Below are 22129 nucleotides of genomic sequence, written 5' to 3'. Positions count from 1 at the left end.
GATTACATGGTAACAGCAGAGTGCAACGTAATAGGGAGGTGCAGAAACAATTCATCCTACACACTAGAGTGTGTGGGCACAGGAGGGCCACACTGTTTTGGTAAAGGCGTCTGAGGCTCTGAAGATTTCCACAGATGATAAAGGTCAACAGGCATCTGGGCAGAAGGAAAAGCTTGTGTAAAACCCTGAGAACGTAAGGTATAGAAAGAAAACTGACACTGGACATATGGAGTTATAGGACTCTGGGGAGAGGAGGAGAGAGGGGACTGGAACGGCAAACCAGAATGAGACTGCATGTGCTTCCAGTGTGCTAAATGGATCTCACACTCATCTGCGGGTAGCAAGGGTCCAACTCCACCATAAAGCAGGTTCAGACAAAGGATCTGGGCCAACGTGAGTCTACAAAATGGGTGAGTGACACCTGGGTCTCAACCGAGGGCCAACAAACACACACTTTGAAGTGTTTTCCAAAGGCAGATGAAAACCAGTCCCAACGGAGAAAGGTTAAGGCAGATGGAGAATGATATCCATTACATCTGATGTTTTGTCAGACTGAGGTAAGAGGAGGCTAACAGGGCTCTCTGTATTTTTTATTTTCTTTACTATTTTTGTAGGTACATGAAGATACCGCCCTTCTCTCGAAATTCTCTAACTCAAATTTAAACAGCAAATCTTTATTTCCAACCTTCACCTAACTCGATTCCTACTGGCTATCTACATGTTCCTATGGAGGTTTTAAAATGTGGTTAGTCTAAACTGAGATGTGTGCTAAGTGTAAAAAATACACTTATGCATATTTCTTAATAATTTTGTATTGATTATGACAGTACTGAACTCATTTTTATACTGAGATGACAGTACTTTAGCTATGGGGTTCCCTGATGGCTCAGTGGTAAAGAACCTGTCTGCCAATGAAGGAGAAGCACGTTCAATCCCTGGGTCAGGAAGATTCCCTGGAGAAAGAAATGTCAACCCACTCCAGTATTCTTGCCAGGAAAATCCCATGGACAAAGGAACCTGGCAGGTTACAGTCCATGGAGTTGCAAAGAATTGGACAAAATGGAGCAACCGAGCACACACATAGCCTTGTTCTACAGACTATCTCTACTAAGAATGCCTGTCCCTTACAGAAAGTGAAGTTGCTCAGTCATGTCCAACTCTTAGCGACCCCATGGACTGCAGCCCACCAGGCTCCTCCGTCTATGGCATTTTCCAGGCAAGAGTACTGGAGTGGCTTGCCATTTCCTTCTCCAGGGGATCTTCCTGATCCAGGGATCGAACCCAGGTCTCCCACATTGTAGGCAGACGGTTTACGTCTGAGCCACCAGGGAAGACCTGCAGCATGCTTAATACTGGTTCCACCTCTTACAACCTCTATGATATCTGTGCCTCAGCCTCTTCATCAATAAAATGGAGACACTAACTGGTATTTTCTGGGGCTCCAAAATCACTGCAGATGGTGACTGCAGCCATGAAATTAAAAGACACCTGCTTCTTGGAAGAAAAGCTGTGACAAAGCTTTCTCTGCATATTAAAAAAGCAGAGATAAGAGTTTGCCAACAAAGGTCCATATAGTCAAAGCTATGGTTTTTCCAGAAGAAAATATGAGAGTTGGACCATAAAGAAGGCTGAACACTGAAGAATTGATGCTTTGGAACTGTGATGTTGGAGAAGACTCTTGAGAGTCCCTTGGACAGCGAGGAGATCAAACCAGTCAATCCTAAAGGAAATCAACCCTGAATATACACTGGAAGGACTGATGCTGAAGCTCTAATACTTTGGCCACCTGATGCGAAGAGCCTACTCATTGGAAAAGACCCTGATGCTGGGGAAGACTGAAGGCAGAAGGAGAAGGTGGTGGCAGAGGATGAGACGGTTGAATAGCATCACTGATTCAATAGACATCAATGAGTTTGAGCAAACTCTGGGAGATGGTGAAGGATAGGGAAGCTTGGAGTGCTGCAGTTCATGGAGTCACAAAGAGTCAGACACGACTGAGTGACTGAACAATTGGAATAAAGAGGATAACTGCAACAATAAGAGCTAACACACGTAACACTAAGGCAGTAAGGGCTACCAGACACATAATGCTATATGCCAGACATTGTCCTAAGCATTTTTCACACATTAACTCCTTTAATTTTCACAATATCCCTGTGAGACTATCACTCCCACTTTATAGAGGAGCAAAGTAGAGGCACAGAAATTAAGTGACTAGCCACAGGTTACACAATGAGTAAACCGTGAAACCCAGGATCAAATCCAGGCAGTCAGTTCCAGGATCCTTGCTTTAAACCACTGTCTCTCATGATACTCACCTCAAAAATGTTACAAAAAATCAGTAAGTTAATTTACCAAATAATGTGAAACTGTCTCCAGCAAACAGTAAAATTTCCTCAGTGTTTATCATCACCATCACTCCAGCCCTGAATCTATTTCCGAAATCCCCTGCATGCCACATCTATTCTCCCCAGCTCCCAGGGCTAAATCATCTTTCAACACCTCCCCGTCTTTCATCCCCTAACTCTGGGCAGTCCCTCATAACTCTTCCTAGAATGCTGTTAAGGCAGCTATTCTGTTAGCTACCACCGTGTTAGCCCAGCTCCAGCTGCACCCCCTCACAACTGGATGAGTTAACAGCAATAACAAGAAAAACACATGAACCAATGCACAGGCATGCTTCAAACCTATTAATTCATTTAAACCTCACTATAACCCTGTTTCGGAGAAGGCAATGGCACCCCACTCCAGTACTCTTGCCTGGAAAATCCCATGGACGGAGGAGCCTGGTAGGCTGCTGTCCATGAGGTCGCTAAGAGTCGGACACGCCCGGGCGACCTCACTTTCACGCATCGCAGAAGGAAATGGCAACCCACTCCAGTGTTCTTGCCTGGAGAATCCCAGGGACGGGGGAGCCTGGTGGGCTGCCGTCTAAGGGATCGCACAGAGTCGGACACGACTGAAGCGACTCAGCAGCAGCAGCAGCAGCATAACCCTGTCTGTTCGCCAGGACTTCTACATGTGGGCTCTAACAGCATCTAATTTCTTCAGCAGACCAGTCCCTCTGTAATACCAATTTCATCATGTGTTGGGAACTTGAAAGATATGTGCATTCTCTACACACGAGGCCATCAGTTGATGTATATGAGAGGGAAAGATGATGGGTGTTCCCTATTGGGGCAAAGAAAGATTTACAAGGCCCTGAAAATAAAAAATTCTAGCTTCATCAAAAATCTCTCACAGAATCCAGTCTCAACTCAGCAGCCAAACATTAACAACTATATAGCCTAGCCCCAGACTGCTTATTCAATCTTCTCTGCACAGGTCTCTTCATTGTTCCTGGAGTAAATAACAAGTATTATTATTATTTATAGTAATTATAATCATATTACAATAAACAATATAAATTATTTTTGTTCCCAGACCTTATTCATACAGCTTCCCTCTACCTCAAAAACCTAAGCACACTTCTCCACCAAAGTTAAAGTTGCTCAGTTCTGTCCAACTCTTTGCAACCCCATGGACTGTCTGCCAGGCTCCTGTATCCATGAAATGGGTGTGTAGTCATTCCCTTCTCCGGGGGATCTTCCCAACCCAGGTCTCCATCACTGCAGGGGCATTACCGTCTGAGCCACCAGGGAAGGCCTCTCTTCCATAAATCCTCTCCAAAACATCCAGACTAAACTAATCTCTCCTCTAAATTGTGATAAAATAACTGGGCCTGTAATGATATATTCATCACCCAGCAAATGCCAATTACAACCCCAACCAGGCCATGACCAGCTAGAAGGCAAGCTGCGAATCCCTCATTTCTCATCTTCTCTGAGGGCTTCTACAAAGTACATGCACTTTCTGGCAAGTGGAACAGTAAATGAGTTACAGACGGTGTAGCTGAAATGACCTGTGAATACTCTAATTTAACCAACCCTTTCTCCCTAACCAGGAAATACCTCAGAGTAACAGGAGCAATATCAATAATTGCATAGCAGTGGTATCACTGACCTTTCCAAATCATTACCTTCTTTACTCCTCAAAACTGTCTAGAGAAGTACAGGTTATTATATCTTTAAGTCAGCTGAGGTTTAAAGAAGTCGAGTGTTTTCACTCAGGATCAAACAACTACTAAATGGCAAAGTTGGAACCAGAGACCAGACTGGTAGTCAGCGCTCCTTCTCAATGTTCTAATTCACCTTTTATCTCCTCTCCCTCCTTATCACCTAAAGGAAGAGTGAAGTAACTTAAAAGGAGAAATGAATCGGGTGAGAATCCTTGGTAACCTCAGAAATGGTAAATTAATGACTTGAAATGAACACTTGTCTGAAATGGCTTTTTTTCCCTTCGATTCACCAAGGGTAATGATGACTTACAAGACTGCATTTAAATCTCATGATCTTGCTGTACTGTGGAAAAAAATTTCCATCCAGACTCAAAACCAAGGCCTTTCCGGCCTCCAGAGTAGGACACCACCTCCCCCACCCTACTCCCACCTCACTTAAAAAAGCTTAGCTAAAGGCAGTTTCTTAGCAAGAATAATTAAGGAAGGAAGCAATCTTCTGAGGACACAACACTTCCCCATCAAAGCCAACTCGCAGTCCTTGCTAAACGTTATAAACCATTAGTTTCCCCCTACATTTTAGTTTCCACGTTATTTGTTAAATATTCCAGTTTAACACCGAGTCACAAAGAACCTCAGTTCAGGGCAGTCTCAACTCATGAATGGCCACATTGTTGGGTACTCTCCCTTCATGTTGTAAGTCAGAAATGGAAAGACATGGAGATGGACCCAAACCTGGGCTAACTGCACTGGCAGAGCCAAGAAAAATCAGGAATGCACCAAAGGCGCCGGCCTCCGCTTCCTCTGCAGACCTTCAGGCCACTGGAAGGGATGCGGGCAGCATCCCCCCGCCGGAGGTTTCAGCAGCCGCCAGCTCACTCCCGAAAGATAGTCCTCGAGGTCTCATCCGAGCCGTGGAGCTGAAGAAGCGGGCGTTCTTCCCACGGGCCGTGGTTCCGACTGCCTGCAGAGCCCAGCCCGAGACCCCCGCCCCAGCCACGCCACGCCACGCCACCGGGCACCACCCCACCGCCCCTGCTGGAAGGCGCCGCGGCCTCGGGTACCCTCCCGGCTTCTCCAAGCAGGATGCAGGAGCGGACAGTGGCTCCAAATGGATCTGCAGCTGGAGCCTCTCAGAGCCTCCTCCGCACATCTGCTTCGACTCACCCAGTTCTGCGCGTTATTGCTCAATTTGACTTTCTTGCACAGGCTACCGGGGACCTCCATGGCTACACAGCGCGCGCGGGTGCCGGGATTCTCAGCGCCGGGATTCTCAGCGCCGGGAGCGAAGCCACAGGACCTGAGGCCGGCGGGGGCGGGGCGGGAAGGCGGGGCCTCCTCGCGACGAGGCTGGCGCGCGCTGTCGTACGCACGCGCTCGTGCTCGTGGCTCTGACTGCGCGCCGCGTCGGCCGCGCCTCTGAAATGGGTCCGGGGCAGAGGTGTGTGGGGTGGAGCGACCAGAGGCAGGAGTTGGGGGCGGGCTTCAGGGCGCGCACCGACGCGAGCGCGCACGACGCTCCTCCCCTTCTGAGAAGGGGCGGAGCCTGAGAAGGTAGTCGTGGAACTTCCCCGGTCCTTCCTCAGCTCGCACCTTGCGCTGCGCATGCGTGGAGGCTGCACCGCCCCCGGAGACAAGATACCAGCCTCCCTGCTCTTGGTGGGTGTGACTCCCTGCTGCTGTTTACCAGAAAGAAGACGTTGACGTGATCTCCCGCTCCTGTCTTGTCCTCCACAAGCCCGGTCACCAGTTTCCTGTCTTCCAAATCTGTGCTCATCTCGGCTTGGGCACATATAAAAAGGAATTTTCCAGCATCTCAAAGAGAAGATTGAACAGCTTATTGTCCACACATTCCGCTTCGTTTTGAAATTCTGCCCAACAATTTTAAAAAAAGTCAATACACCATCAGTAGTTAACATCTCTTCTGGTTTTAGCGGTTATCTGCCAGGTGCCTCCGTCCCCACTAGAAGACATCTCTTGAGGAGATTTCTGTCAGGTACTTCTCACCGGCTAAGTCAAAAAGGGGCATGTATTTTAATTAGCGTCTCATGAAATCCTTAGAAGAATGAAATCCAGGCTGAGGGAGAGCCCTTGGTTACCGCTGAGTAGAATGCCCATCTGTAGAGGACATTTTCAAACTCACCTGAGAATTCAGTGCCTACTTCACCTGAGGATGGGCTGGGGATGGAGGGAGCTTCCTCTGGGAGTTATCTTCCTTTCCACGTCCGAGGACAGAGGAGCCTGGCGGGCTACAGTCCCTGGGGTCGCAAGAGTTGAACTCGACTTAACGACTAAACCACCACTCTCAGAGCATTTCCTTAGCTGTTTGCAGCGCTTCCCGATAACCCAGTGCCTTCCCCTACACGCGCATACCAATCACTAAGACGTTACTCCCTCTTTGTTGGAGGACAAAAGGAAATGAAAAATGCCCACCAAACTGAGAAGGTATCTTGCAACTGAAAAAAATGAGACAGGCAGCTCCATGTAGTCAGTGAAAGTGAAAGTCGCTCAGTCCTGTCCGACTGTTTGCAACCCCATGAACTGTAGCCCACCAGGCTCTTCTATCCATGGAATTATCCAGGCCAAGAATACTGGAGTGGGTTGCCATTCCCTTCTCCAGGGGATCTTCCTGACCCAGGGATGGAACTCGGGTTTCGAGCTCTGCAGGCAGATTCTTTCCAGTCTGAGTCGCCAGGGAAGTTCATGTAATCAACGGATTTGTTTATTATTCAGTAACTTACAGGATGGGATCAGAAGGACTATGATCCAGAGGCATTTGCAGTTTCACTGCATATGCTGCTGAGGGGCCATTGGGGCAGTTTTATAGCTAGCCAAGGGAATGGGAGTAGTGCTTAGAAACAGGAAGTGCGTTCCTAAGTCAAGATTTATAGATGGCTAACTAGTCTCCTGGGTTCTGGGAAAATGTCAGCAAAGGTCTTCATCATTTTTCAGGGACTAAAGTTTCCCTGGTGGCTCAGACGGTAAAGCGTCTGTCTACAATGCGGGAGACCCAGGTTCGATCCCTGGGTTGGGAAGATCCGCTGGGGAAGGAAATGGCAATCCACTCCAGTACCATTGCCTGGAAAATCCCATGGACAGAGGAGCCTGGTAGGCTACAGTCCATGGGGTCACAAAGAGTTGGACACGACTGAGTGACTTCATTCATTCATTCAAGATAGCATAGAGGCCACTGGGTGCTGAAGTGAAAGTGTTAGTCGCTCAGTTGTGTCCAACTCTTTGGAACCCCATGGACTGCAGTCCACCAGGTTCCTCTGTCCATGGGATTCTCCAAGCAAGAATACTGGAGTTGGTTGCCATTCCCTTCTCTAGGGGATCTTCCTGACCCAGGATCGAACCTGAGTCTTCTGCATTGCAGGCTGTCTCTTTACTGTCGGAGCCACCAGGGAAGTCACTGGATCCTAATGATTATTAAATAGTATCTATTAACTACAAAGCTCTTGATGACGGTAAAATGATTTACTGCAGACTACAGTCCTGGGTAGGGTCAGTGGAAGGATAGGAACTTGTACATGCCCGGGCTGGCATCAGTGAAGCTGACAGTCATACATTCTTAATAGTTAGCAAACCAGCCCCCTGTTTATTTGCCCTACTGCTACTGTCTTAGTGTTAGGCCTTCCCCATATTCAGGAAGAATCACAACTAATCTCTGTATATAAGCATCTTGTGCTTCTACTGCCCACGCACTCCATTCTTGTCATTGCTGTCAGAGTAGTGTCTCTAAAAATTTGACCCTCAAATTGCCGATGGTTCCTTATGGCTTTTTCTTTTGGGATTCTTCATTTACAGTCTGTATACGTAGAACTTAATTTCAGTGAATTTCTGAACTCTTCCAATAACAGAATGAGTTTGGAAGAGGATCCCAAGCTTCAGATGAAAACACAACATCACATCTGGAATCAGCCATTTCTATAAGGAGACCCAGGATTCTTGGTTTTCAGAAGCAAATGTTTTTTAAATATCACAATCTAGGCTTCCAGGAGTGTTTAATGCTTCTGAGTTACTCAATATTTGTGGACTTTTTCAGGTAAAATATATCATAAGTTTACATTGATACTATCAATTCAAATTTATTATTTCAGACACCATGCAAATGAGCCTGAAACAACTTGTCAAATCCAAAACAAGGAATTGTCAAAAAAAAAAAAAAACAACAACAACAACCAGTATGATTACATAAAAAGGACTCAGAAGCCAAACAGAAGCTTTCCTCTGTCAAAATTACACAATTAAGGACTTCCCTGGTGGTCCAGTGGTGAAGAATCTGCCTCCAATGCAGGGACACAGGTTCAATCCCTGGTCCAGGAAGATTGCATATGCCTCAGGGCAACTAAAGGCCATGCACCACATCTACTGAAGCCCAGACATCTAGAGCCCATGTTCCGCAACAAAAGAAGCCACCACAACAAGAAGCCTTCACACTACAACTGGAGAGTAGCCGCCACTTGCTGCAACTAAAGAAAGCCTTGCATAACAACAAAGACCCCACACAGCCAAAAATAAATAATTAAAAATAAAATTACACAATTAGAGGACTAAAGGGGGTAAAATCTATAAGGTATTGAAACAAATTAAATATGTTTAAATCTAGATGTTCATAATGATGACAATTTAAAAAGAACTCATTGTTATCCTTGGAAGATGCTAATAAACCTACTCATTATTTTGAAAACTGACAAAAGGAAAATATTAAGCATTTGCTAATTGTACCATGCACTAACTGTAAACCAGATAATGAAAAAGTTGATGAGAGCAATTTTTCATTTGTAGACATGCTGCTGCTGCTGCTGCTGCTGCTAAGTCACTTCAGTCGTGTCCGACTCTGTGCAACCCCATAGACGGCAGTCCACCAGGCTCCCCCATCCCTGGGATTTTCCAGGCAAGAGTACTGGAGTGGGGTGCCATTGCCTTCTCCAATTGTAGACATACAGCTAATAAATTCAGAAAGAAAAATAAGTTTATAATATCATTTTATACCATTAAATGAAATAAAAAAGACAATGATCATCAATGGCTGCTAAATCATGAAAATAAAGAACATTAGAACTTTTTTGCTTCCTGAAAGTATTAATGCCCCCCAAAAAGTCAAATCTGATTCTAATAAAGTCTTCAGGTTACATCAATTTATAGTTAATGCAGAGGAAAGAAGAAGATGTAAAATCAGCATAAATACAATCAGTCGAGTCCAAACTGTGGAAAACTCTACGTCATAAATGACCTGACTCTTCAGTAACTCAATGGTTGGGAAAAATAAATAAAGAAGAACTAAACATTAAAACATAACATGGAAAATAAGCAATTGAAATACATAAACCTTACTTGAACACTGCTTTAAACAAAAAAATCTTTTTTAACACAGGAAATTTAGAGGCCCTAGACTCTTGGTATTAAAGACTTCACTTTTTCTGTTGTGATGCAAGTGTTGTTGTTATTAAAGGAGTAATTTTAGAGATACATATTGAAAGATTTACCAATGAAATGGCAATGCCAAAAGTATTCAGGAAACAAAATTGGGCTCCTGGAAATTAAAAGCAAGATAGCAGGAGTGGAAGAAAGGTGTCGATATCTTTCAGATGCAGAGCAAAAAAAAAAAAAAAAAACCCAAAAGATGAGAAATATTGAAAGAACAGTCTAGAAAATTTAAGATTCAAAGATTAGGAGTTGCAGAAAGAGAAAGCTCACCAGAGAAAATAACCAAGAAAATTATTCAACAAAATTTCCTGTCACTGAAGGACTTCAGACCTTCCCTGGATGTCCAACTAAACAGATAAATATCAAGCACACAAAGCACAGCACTGTGAAATTTCCAAACGCTGTTCCCCAGTGCTCGGAAGTTGTTTGGAAATCCTACAAGCTTCCAAGGAGAAGGAGAGTTCTCAACCAAAAATGAGGAGTGAAAATGGACTGAAGCTGGCTCTCACCACAATGAATGGCTGCGAGAAATACGGCTGGGGTGCTCCTCAGCCCTACAGAGCTGGCAGGGCTGCCTCTCCCACCCTCCCTCTGCTGTCTCCCTCATACACTTAGCGGTTGATAAAAAGCAGACTCCACCGTCTTTTAATGCAGAATTTTTTCTCTTAAGAGGAACTGAAGCTATCAAGAAAAACACCAAGAGCTAGAAAACAAATGCTCTAAAACAAAAAGTATTTCCATGAAAAAAAAGAAAAGAAAAAATGTTTCCAACCTAGAATTTGGAATTATCGTACACCCTCTCTTAAAGAAACCTGGGGGGTATGCTTCACTTAAATAGAACGAGGGAAAACAACATTCAGAGAATAGGAGCTCCCACACATGAAACAGCTGGAGGGAATTCTAATGTAGGGAGATCCCGGGATGACTGCTGTGGATCAGGTCTAGAGGATAATCATCCAGAAGCTTCTCCATGAAGAGCTCGGTTTAGGAAGATGAAATTGATAGAGCATCTGATGGGAGTGACATACTGAAAATAACTTAGACAGCTGACATAGTTTGGGATTAAATTAGTGGTAACTCCTTAGAAAACCAAGTTATCAGAAAAGATACATTTATTGCATCCTTTCTGTACAAACTATATTTCAGGGTAATAAAATAATTGATAAGGAAGGCAAAGTTCGTATGGATAGAATTTCGGCTAATAAATGCAGAAGGAATACTGGCATTTTTTAAAAATCACCATTTTAAACATCTGACCAGGTAAATGATATGACCAGGCAGTAACCATTAGTAATTGGTAAAAGTGTTAGGTGAAAGATAATGTGATGGCTAATTTTGTGTCAGCTTGGCTGGGCCAAGGGCTGCCCATATACTTGGTTAAACATTATTCTGGGTGTGTCTGTGTTTCTGGGTGATATTAACATTTGAATCAGTAGACAGTAAACTAGGTTACCCTCCCTAATGTGGGTGATCGTCATCCAATCACGTGAAGGCCTGAATAGAACAAAATTGACGTTTCTTCTACTACTAAAAGGGAACTCCTCCTGACTTACTTCCTTGAGTTGAGACATTGGTCTTTTTCCTGTCTTCAGAATTGAACTGAAACATTGGCTCTTGGGTCTCGAGCTTGCTATTTTTCATGCTGGAATACACCATCAGCTCTCTTCCTTCTCAGACATTTGGACTTGGTCTAGAACTTCACCACCTGCTGTCCTGGGTCTCCAGCTTACTGACCTCAGACCTTAGGACTTCTAACTATCCATGATCAGGTTAGCCAATTCCCTATGATAAATATCTGTCTATCCTACCGGTTCTGTTTCTCTGGAGAACCCTGACTAATACAAGTAGGCAAGGGAACTTTATAATGGGAGAAATGAGGCTGACACCACCTGTAGCCTCCTATCAGTCTTGCTGCTAAGTTGCTGCTAAGTTGCTTTAGTTATGTCCGACTCTATGAGAACCCATAGACGGCAGCCCACCAGGCTCCACCATCCCTGGGATTCTCCAGGCAAGAACACTGGAGTGGGTTGCTATTTCCTTCTCCAGTGCATGAAAGTGAAAAGTCAAAGTGAAGTTGCTCAGTTGTGTCTGACTCTTCCGGACCCCCTGGACTGCAGCCCACCAGGCTCCTCTGTCCATGGGATTTTCCAGGCAAGAGTACTGGAGTGGGGTGCCATTGTCTTCTTCCCTGTCAGTCTTAGCATCTCTAAAATTGAGACAGCAGATGTAAAAAGTGATGTAACAGGAAATTCCCAGCACTATTGTTTTAGTTTGGATTTTTCAAGAAGCAGGCATGGAAAGACAGATTCAAGTACAAGTCATTTATTTGGGAAGTTATCCCAGGAAACACCATTAGTGGAGTGATACAGAAACAAGAAAGTAGTCGATAAAGAGTGTGCTATCAAGCGGTCATTGTGGGAGACTGGAGCTTATTTTCAGCAGGGAACTTGGAACTTGAACTTCAGAGTTCTGAACTTTGAACCTGTCCTTCAGAGTACATCACCTGAGGGAGAGAGCTAGGGCATTTATACAACTCCCTTCAGTCATTACTTAAGGACTACTCCCAGGGAGTAGTCATTCTCTGGTACTTTTGGATTGCAGTGCACCTCAACAGAGAGGACATTAGTCCCAAAGAAAACTCCTATGAAAAGAGATGGCAGTGTGTTCACAGGTGGAAGTCGAAATAGCCTGCTCCACAGTAGTAAGGTCTGAATGGATGTAGACGGGCACCAGGAGTGTCTGCTAGAGTCACTTATGAAGTCTTCTTTTTAAAAAAGCATATTTCTACACTATCTCTTTTTTTATGTGAGAATTTTTCTTTTTAAGAAGACAAAAAAAAAAAACAATTTTTCGAAGAAAACCATATATGTCCACTTAAAAAAAAGAATAGAAAATGAAAAAAAAGAAAAAGAAACAGTCTTTAGAAGAAAAATATCATGCTGGAAAGGAAAACTAATAATAGTTTTACTACATGGGTCAGCTCTAAATCCCACATAGACATAATAATGTAAACTATGAACATAAATATTAACAAAATTGCACCATGACTAGCTGAAGAGTTTGAGGGGATACAATTTGTGTGTGTGTGTGTGTGTGAGTGATGATGATAGAAGAGGAGAGATAAATCCTCATTTTCCATAGTGAGAGAATAAGACATATTGTGTAAAACATAAAAACCAAGAATAGCAATGTACCTATTGTTTCAAGGGAATTCCAAGGAAGTTCACTAAAAGACTTCAGTAGTTGCCTCCAGGGAAGGAAACTGGGGGAGAAGGGGAAGATGACTAAGGATTTGCTCTCTGTTTTAAAATTCCTTAAAAGATTATTTGACTCTATTAGGATATATCATTTTGACACGTGCATGCAAGAAACATTTTTTGGAAAGACTGAATTAGAAGTCAAATGAAGTGAGCATGTAAGAACAACCTTTAAGATGTTTGACTTGAAAAAAAGGAGCAGAGACATGGGGTATAGTTGAAGGATAATACAGAATCAAAATAAGATAATTTAAAAAGAAAGGAGGAAACTAGAGTAAATTGTATGCTGATGAGAATGAGCCAACAGAGAGAGGGGGTAACTGATGGATGGAGGTCCTTGTGACTGAGAATCCAGAGGACAAATCAAGATGGACTTTTGATGGACAGTAAGTAATTTCTGCAAAATAAGCTGAAAGGAGAAGAGGAGCAGAGATGCCAGTCCATTTGTATAGGTGGTGGGAAGATGAGGGGATTTCCACTGAAGGCTTTTATTTTCTTATTTAGTATGAAGCAAGACTATTAGTGAGAGAGGACCACACTTTAAGAACTATTGCTCTGAGTAATGGGTGGCCATTCCTGAATATCTATAACTGTTATGCCCAGTGTCCGAGTCCCCAAAACTGAGAGAATAAGACATCCACAGCAATGCAAAAGCATAAAGGGGTTTATTGCTAGCTCGAGCTAGGGCTCAAGTCTCATCCAGTGCAGTGGAGTCTTGACGAGAGCCCCAAACTCTGAATCACATCTACTTTTATACAGACGGTTCTTTGTTCCTGTAACAGCATAGCTGATTGGTTAAACCGTACGCGTGCGCGGGGCTTTTAAACCTCGCATCCCTATCCGGATTGGCTCAGGTCTGGCGTGGGCAGGGGGCTACGGGGATTTTTTTCTGATTGGTCGAGCTACACTGACTGCAGGAGTTCCCAGTGCCTCAGCTTTCCTAGAGACTAAACCTCAGGCCTAGCCTGCCCCTTAGAGCCTGTCCTGGCTTCAGTTTGGTCCTAACAATAACTAAGTAATTAGAGAAGGCATTAGCTCTCTTTTGTAATTTAACTATATATTTCAAAAAAATTAAATATTTTAAGCTAAACTGAGGAGGTATAAAAGTTAGGAACCCTGGAGCAAAGTATATTTTAACCCTTTGGGTACACAGGTTCTCTCAGTGAGAGAGTAATAGGTAAGTAAGCTTGGTAATATTGTTGTCATTTACCCTGGTGATATCAGAGCATCAGTCCTAGGAGTTCTGGGAGAACTGATGCCACACAAGCCAGAGGTAAATGATCATTAGAATCTCAGTCACCCTCCACATTTCATTGTTAAATCCTTACCAGCTGAGAAACTGGTGTGGTAGTTTGGAAGCAGCCAGGAATGTTTGGTTTCCATCTGGAGGAAATCACCAGATTCAGGAAAGTTCCTTTAGAGTCTCTGGGACTTGTGAGAAGATTTCTAATTCATTTGTAGAGTGAACAAAATACTGCTTTGTTTGCCTCTAGTCAAAGCAGTTCCATTTTCTCCATATTTTATTTGTGGAGAAAATATATGAATATAAGTAAATGTCTTTTCCACCAGAGGGATTTTATTGAATAAAGAAACAAGACTGAAAGAAACCTTGAATCATCACTTATCAATTTCATCTGAAGCATTTCCTTGTGGTTAACTTTTTTTTTTCCTTAGGAAAAAGTCCCCAGATAGTGGATTTCATAAGACCAGTTGCTAAAAATTATGTTTTAAAATTGTGGCTTATTCATAATTCAGAGGAGATCTTCAGAGTGAGTGGAAATAACTTGCTAGACATCTAGGTTTTCTACTAAATATATGACTTTGGGTAAATCGTGCAAATTCTGGTGGGATGGGGGAGCAGTTGGATATATTTATCTCAAAGGATTCTTCTTCTAAAATTATTCTAGGTTAATTTGTGTGTTATCTCTACCTGTAAATAATAATTTACTCAAAACCACAAACTGTCTTTAAGTACCTTATGTTCTGTAAAGCATTGTGTTAATAATTTCTGTATGTTAAAGCAGCTAAGTAGTGAGTGATAGAACACAGCACAGATTCTTTCCCCACATTCTTTCAACATAAATATTGAGATTCATTCCTATTATTGTGTGTATCAGTAGTTCGCTCCATTTTATTGATGGTTAGTACTTCATTGTATATTGTTATGATTGGGTCAAATTGACATTTGTTAAGTGGAACATAGGGTGCTGGATGAGTTGTGGCTCAAGTACAGACAAGAGAGATTGAAATAGAGGAGTTTATTACTCACAGGTCCTGAACAAAGTACATGGCACACCTTCAGGGGCCACACTGGCAGGCCAAGGCAGGGTGCGGCACGTGCCTTTACTAGGGTTCGTGGGTGAGTGTTTCGGGGTCAAGGCTGTATTGGTTAATTCAGTGAAATGAATGAGGTTTTGGTAAGCTCTGTGGGTATTTTGCGCAAAGTCAAGTTTTCTACTCTGGCTAGAGGGGACATTATTTCTTCCGGTGGAGTTCCAGGCCTTTTCCCTCTGCTCCTTTCGGGGGTTATTTTTCTCTGTCCTACATTAGCTTCCTACTCACCTGTGGTCAGGTGGACTTCCTGCCACCCACGGAGCTTTCTCTATGGTAACTCTCTCCTCTCTGCTCCACTCCTTGGAGGTTGGATTCCCAGTGCCATTTCCTTAACTCAGGGGAATTCCTGGCCTCTGGGGCTCCCCCTTCCTGCACTGTAGCCTCAAAGCTCTCTCCTAATTAAGCCAAGGCAATTACAGAACTTACCTTATTTATTTCCTCATCTCTCAGGAGTCACTGCCCTGCATTTCCTGGCATCTACTGTCTGAAAATCATTGTTTCATATATTATCTTGTTGGGTTTTTTAAAACCTGTTTCAGGTGGGATAATACCTCCAGTCTCTGACAATTTATCTTCCCCGAAGGAAGAGTTGCTTGTTTGTGGTAACTTCTATAGTCACAACTTCTATAGTCACAATTACAAGATGTAATTTAATATTACCAATTTCAAAAGTATTTACACCTTTAAGACTATTTTAGTCTGTAAATTTACTTCTCCAGCCTCTTCAGTTCCTTACAGTGTCACTACAGGGAAGTGTGGTGCTGAACTAAGTAAATTTGGAAAAGAGTAGAATCTGTAAAGCCAAAGGAACTACACATAAGTACTGTAGGCGAGTTGATAAAGCATTCCGCACGAGTGTGTGGATGAATAATTCTGATGTTACTGTACATGTACAGTGGAACTAAACAAGTAAATGGGTGGCACAAAGTGGGAGTCAACTTTCATTACATATAGATCATCGTTCATAGATACGTGTATATGCATAAGTGATGTGTACATATATAGTTCTTTGCTTTGTGAAAAAGCTCTAAGGAAACAACACTCCACTCATTGTAACAAGTATACCTAATGCCCAGATCTTGGTTTCTTCCACCCCTTGCAATAACAGTAACCAGAGTTCCTTGGAATAATAGCTGACCTAAAGACTACCAAAGAAATATACAAGATGAGCCTGGAACATATAGCGACAGAAAGTGAGGGAGTACACAAAACCAAGCCAAACAAACACAGCAAAATTCCACCTTCGTGTCATTCTGTCAAAGGAGCACAAGAGCCAAGTGAAAGAGTTCCCATGCCAAAGATGGAACAGTTTGAGCAACGGAGCAAAGTAGTATTGGATTATCACAAGTATAAAATAAATATCTGTGAGTCCATATTGATAAATAAATGAATAAATAAATGGGAGAAGAGATATCGCCCATGAAGAAGAATTCCAAATAATTTATGTAGATACTCAAGTCTCAAGGTCAGGGACCATAAATCTTCACTCCTTAAATGTGGGCTATGCATACCTCCTTCCAGATATACATTATGGAAATAGAGAGAGAAAAAAAAAAAAAAACTTTACAGCTAGTAAGCTTGACAAATGCTACCTCAGTCAGGTAATCAAGATCGACATCAGCTGTGATAAGTCCTGTTGATGGTTGGTAGTCTTAATGTGATGTGATGTGATGAAAATGATTCTTACCTCTATGATCTTCCTCCAAAACCCTTGGCTCCCATTGAATCATGAGAAATACATCAAATTCCAATAGCGGGATAACCTACAAAATACCTGACCAGTACTCAAAACTGTCAAGATAATAAAAAACAAGGAAAGTCTGATGGCCAACACATAAAAAGATGCCTAGCATCAATCACTGTTAGAGAAGTGAAAATCAGAGCTACAATGAGGTATCAACTCACACCAGTCAGAATGGCCATCATTAAAAAATCTACAAACAATAAATGTTGGAGAGGGTGTGGAGCAGAGAGAACCCTTTTGTACTCTCAATAGGAATGTAAATTGATGCAGCCAGTATGGAAAAAAGTATGGAGGTAAAAAAACTAAAAACTACCATATGACCCAGAAATCCCACTATGTACCTCAATGTTCATTGCAGCACTATTTACAATAACCAGGACCTGGAAACAGCCTAGATGTCCGTCAACAGATGAATGGGTGAAAAAGATACGGTTCATATAGACAATAGAATATTACTCAGCCACAAAAAAAGAGTGAAATTGGATCATTTGTCATTATGTGGATGAATGTAGAGTCTGTTATACAGAGCAAAGTAAGTCAGAAGGAGAAAAAGAAATATATATTAATGCATGTATATGGAACCTAGAAAAATGATACAGATGAACCTATTTGCAGGGTGGGAATAGAGATGCAGATAAAGAGAAAAAACACATGGACACAGGGGAGGGAGTGGGAAGGGGAGGGAAGGATGAACTGAGGGCATAGCACGGACATATATACTGCCATGTGTAAAATAGATTGCTAGTGGGAAGCTGCTGTAGACCCCAGGGAGCTCAGCTCGAAACTCTGTGATGACCTGGACAGGGCAGATGGGGGCAGGGGAGGCTCAGCAGGGAGGAGACATGTATAATTACAACTGGTCCCTGTTGTTGTACAGCAGAAACTAACACAACATTGTAAAGCAATTATACGCCAATTAAAAAAGAAGGAAAGTCGGAGACACCGTCACAGCCAAGAAGAGCCGAAGGAGGCCATCTAGGACAGCTAAATGCAGTGTGATATCCTGGATGGGACCCTGCAGCATAGAAAGACATTAGGCTAAAACTAAGGGAATCTGAATAAACTATGCCCTAGAGTTAATAATAAAATATCAGCATTTGTTCATTAGCTGTAACACTGTACCCTGTAAGGTAGGTGTTAACAATAGGGAAAACTGGGTGTGCAGGTATTTGTGAACTCGCTGTACCATCTACTTAATTTTTCTGGAAATATAAAACTGTTTTAATAAAATGAAAGAATCCTGACACCATAGAGCAAACATGCTTCTTTCTTGTGCTAAATTCCAAATGTGGGGTTTCCTTGACAGTCCAGTGGTTAAGGATCCACCTGCCAGTACAGAGAACACGGGTTCGATCCCTACTCTGGGAAGACCCCACATGCCCCAGAGCATCTAAACTCATATGCCACAATTACTGAGCCCTCGATCAGAGAAGAGCCTTCTCAACAAGAGAAACCACTGCAATGAGAAGCTAGCACAGCACAAATAGAGAATAGCCCCCTCTCACTGCAATCTAGAGAAAGCCTGTGCACAGCAACAAAGACCCAGCCCAGCCAAATACATAAACAAATAAACCTCTTTTTAAAAGTCCCGAATGCTCACCACCCACTGAGTCTGTTCAGACAGGAACAGGCAAATTTTGTTTATGCCTGGGTTCTGGCTTAATTTCTTCTCCCTCATGTGGATCGCAGCCCTGCCCACTGATTGATTAGGTGTTCAAATGTCAATATTCTCTCTCTTCTCACTGACATTGTTGGCTTGGCATTTTTGTGGGCTTACACTGAATTTTTCTGGGTACTGTTCCCCACTCCCCCCGCCTCCTAATAAATACTGGAGCAGGTGGTTACATGCTGACTCTACCTTAGACTAGTGGCCATCAGAACCTTTCTCTGGGCTTTCTACTGTCCCCTAGAACAGCTCTGCTTTAGTAGCCAACTAAATTTGTCACCACAGCCCCAGCTTCGCTGGCGTCCATGTGCTTTCTGCTTCCACGTGTCACCTCCCTTCCGTAATTAATTTCCTCATTCCTTTCTGGTAGTTAGTGGGGGAAAATAACATGTCCTGAACAGACTTTTCAGCATGTATTTCTGAGACTCTTAATAGAAAAATTCTCAGTCACGTCTGGTTTCTTTTGTAGCTATTAACCAAAGAGTTTCCTACAACAGTTGAAATTTCCTGAGCAATTCATTTGCCAGCCTCCCCTACCATTCTACTTCTTGTTGGCATCACAAGTGGCAGTCATGCTTCTGGAGGCACATGTTATAGCGGCATTTCTCTCCTGAGATGATTGAATAGAGTGTTTTCTGATTCTGAATAAGATAGCGTAAGGCCTCACTTCCTGACATCATGTACTAGGCTGACATCATGTACTTTCAGATAGTAAGACATACAGACACGCTTGGGCTACCTCAGTTAATGGGGTTTCATTTTAAATATGGGTGGAGAAAGGGAAATAGGAAGTGTTTTCAGCAGCCACACAGCCAGGATAATGAAGAAACAGCATCCTAGGGCTCCATGTAATGGAAACTCATTTGCTCTCTGCTTCTGCTTCTACTGCTCCTACCCCTAACAACTAACTGGCTGACTTTCCCTCATTCAAACTATCCAAGGGACAGGATCTAACTTAGCCTGCCTATCACAACCCAATTTAGACTACTTTTGGTAAAAGGTCTTGTGTTAGACTGTAGCACAGTGCTCTTGCTGGCCAGCCTGTAGATAACTGGCTTTGGGTTAGATGCCCATGTGAGTCTACTCACCTGCAACCAGGAGATGGGGGCGTACAGACTAAAGTACAACAATTAATTAGATCCAACCAGTCCATCCTAAAGGAGATCAGCCCTGGGTGTTCATTGGTAGGACTGACGTTGAAGCTGAACCCTGGTGCTGGGAGGGATTGGGGGCAGGAGGAGAAGGGGATGACAGAGGATGAGATGGCTGGATGGCATCACCGAGTTGATGGACATGGGTTTGGGTAGACTCCGGGAGTTGGTGACGGACAGGGAGGCCTGGTGTGCTGAGGTTCACGGGGTCGCAAAGAGTCGGACACAACTGAGCGACTGAACTGGACTGAACTGAGATGGGGAGTTATAGGTAAGGAAGAAACTTAGAATCACATGCTCCTTTCTCACATAATAGCCTGTTTTTCACCAAGTTTCTTCCTTTGGAAACACCAGTTCTTAGTAATGTTCATGAATGTTTTAAAAAAAAAAAAAAAAAAGCAGGGGGATGTTCCAGGGTAAATCTCATTCAACAGATATTTATAAGTGATTACTACGTACCAGGCGTGGTTCTGTGCACTTAAATGCTTGGAAATGCCAGGTTAAACAAAATCAATATTTTGTATATTGCAAAATCCTTACTGGTATATTGCAAAATCCTTACTGCTTTTATCTTTTGTCTTAAGCTACAGATAACACAAAGGATGCATCCGGAGAAATATTCAGTTTTGCCCTTGAAGACCCAGGAAATGATGTTGTCTAAGGACTGATTTAGCTAAACTCCACAGGGAGCCTGCACTCCCCTCTGACTCTTCATCCTAGTATTCTCTCCCTGCGTAGTCTCCCACACTGAATCCAGGCTGGCCCTGGGGTTTACTTTGGCTTACAGACTGTGGCTGAAGTGACTGTGTGTCAGTTCCGGCTTACACCTGGCAACTTAAGGAGTCTGGCCACCTTGCCCGAAGAATTACACAGAGACACCTATGGAGAAGACCAAGGAACCCAGCCTGCAGGGGGAACCAAAGCACCAAATATCTAACTCTACGAGAGCCATTCCAGCCCATCATTCCAATCTATCCAAGTCCAAGTGACTAATGTGAGTGAAGCAGGCATCCTGCATATTCCAGTCCAGTACTAGTAGTGAAATCAATAAGCCATAGACAAATCCCAATCCACAAAATGTGCGAGCTCAGTCATGTCTGACTCTTTGTGACCCCGTGGACTTTAGTCCACCAGGCTTCTCTGTCCATAGGATTCTTCAGGCAAGAATACCAGAGTGGGTTGCCATTTCCTCCTCAGGAATGTGAGGCATAACAAACCGGTGGTTGTGTTAAGCCAATAAGTTTTGAAGTAATATTTAAAAAACAATAGATAAAGAAATACATTCAATGTTTTGGAAAAAGTATTGCATAATCTTAACATATTGTGCCTAAACTATATTTGTAAACACATGTGTCTGCTTCAGAAATGACCTATTTTAGAGTAAATACATTATTATTTATTTATAAATATTTAAATAATTTCACTGTTTACTGAAGGAAAGTTATGTGGCTCAAACTAGCCTGGAGTTAAAACTCCCCTCTCGGTCCTCCCCACCATTCTAGGCAAAACAAAGAACTCTCTCACCCGAAGAAAAAAATGGACATTAAGGTTGATGACGCCCAGCTCCCTGCGGGTCCAGCCTCTGGCCTATCTCCAGAATTCCTTGCCCCTGCAGTTTAAGAGACAACTACTCTGAACAACCTTGGAGAAGAACAGGCCACCTTAAGACAGTAGCTTTCCACATATATGTCTATACATACTTACTCTTTTCTTGGGTTAGCGCAGCAGCTCACTAATCTGACTGCTGCCCCTTCCCGCCTCATTAAAGGCGATCTGTTCCTGTAAGGTGCCGGTCTCGTTCTTTTTCCAAACCTCGCCTTCGCTAACTCCTTTACCCTACATTTGCTACAATCATTTGCCTTCACTTCCTTCTGAAGGGGCTTCCCAGGTGGCGCTGGTGGTAAAAGATGCTGCTGCTGCTGCTAAGTCGCTTCAGTCGTGTCCGACTCTGTGCGACCCCATAGACAGCAGCCCACCAGGCTCACCCGTCCCTGGGATTCTCCAGGCAAGAACTCTGGAGTGGGCTGCCACTTCCTTCTCCAAAGCGTGAAAGAGAAAAGTGAAAGTGGAGTCGCTCAGTTGTGTCCGACTCTTTGCGACCCCATGGACTGCAGTCCACCAGGCTCCTCCGTCCATGGGATTTTCCAGGCAAGAGTACTGGTGGTAAAAGAACCCACCAGCTAATGCAGGAGGCATAAGAGATGCAGGTTCCATCCCTGAGTCAGGAAGATCCCCCAGGAGGAGGGCATGGCAACCCCCTCCAGTATTCTTGCCTGGAAAATCCCATGGACAGAGGAGCCTGGTGGGCTACAGTAATGGAGTCGCAAAGAATCCGACATGACCTAAGTGACTTAGCACGCAGGCACTTTTGAAAATAACCACTTTATCAGTAAAAATCACAAGTCAAATACATAAAGGAAGTTATAAAATATTTAATCACAGAGAAGCCAACTTAATTGTGCATATTTCTTACAGAAAACACAATTAAAATAC

The 22129-nt window shown here is 43.3% G+C and overlaps 1 protein-coding gene across 1 annotated transcript in view; it reads right to left on the bottom strand.

Annotated features, from left to right (window-relative positions):
• PAPSS1 (3'-phosphoadenosine 5'-phosphosulfate synthase 1) overlaps positions 1-5359 on the bottom strand; it is a 119468-nt gene extending 114109 nt beyond the window's left edge. Inside the window, exon 1 of the mRNA XM_052641967.1 lies at positions 5222-5359. Coding sequence (XP_052497927.1) covers positions 5222-5281 — 60 coding nt within the window. The 5' untranslated portion in view covers positions 5282-5359. The remainder of the gene's footprint in view (positions 1-5221) is intronic.
• Positions 5360-22129: the final 16770 nt, after the last annotated feature.

The sequence above is a fragment of the Budorcas taxicolor genome, chromosome 6, assembly GCF_023091745.1.
Source record: "Budorcas taxicolor isolate Tak-1 chromosome 6, Takin1.1, whole genome shotgun sequence".
NCBI classification, from domain to species: Eukaryota; Metazoa; Chordata; class Mammalia; order Artiodactyla; family Bovidae; genus Budorcas; species Budorcas taxicolor.
The sequence above is the reverse complement of the archived record's forward strand: the minus strand, read 5'-3'. Positions and strand labels throughout refer to the sequence as shown.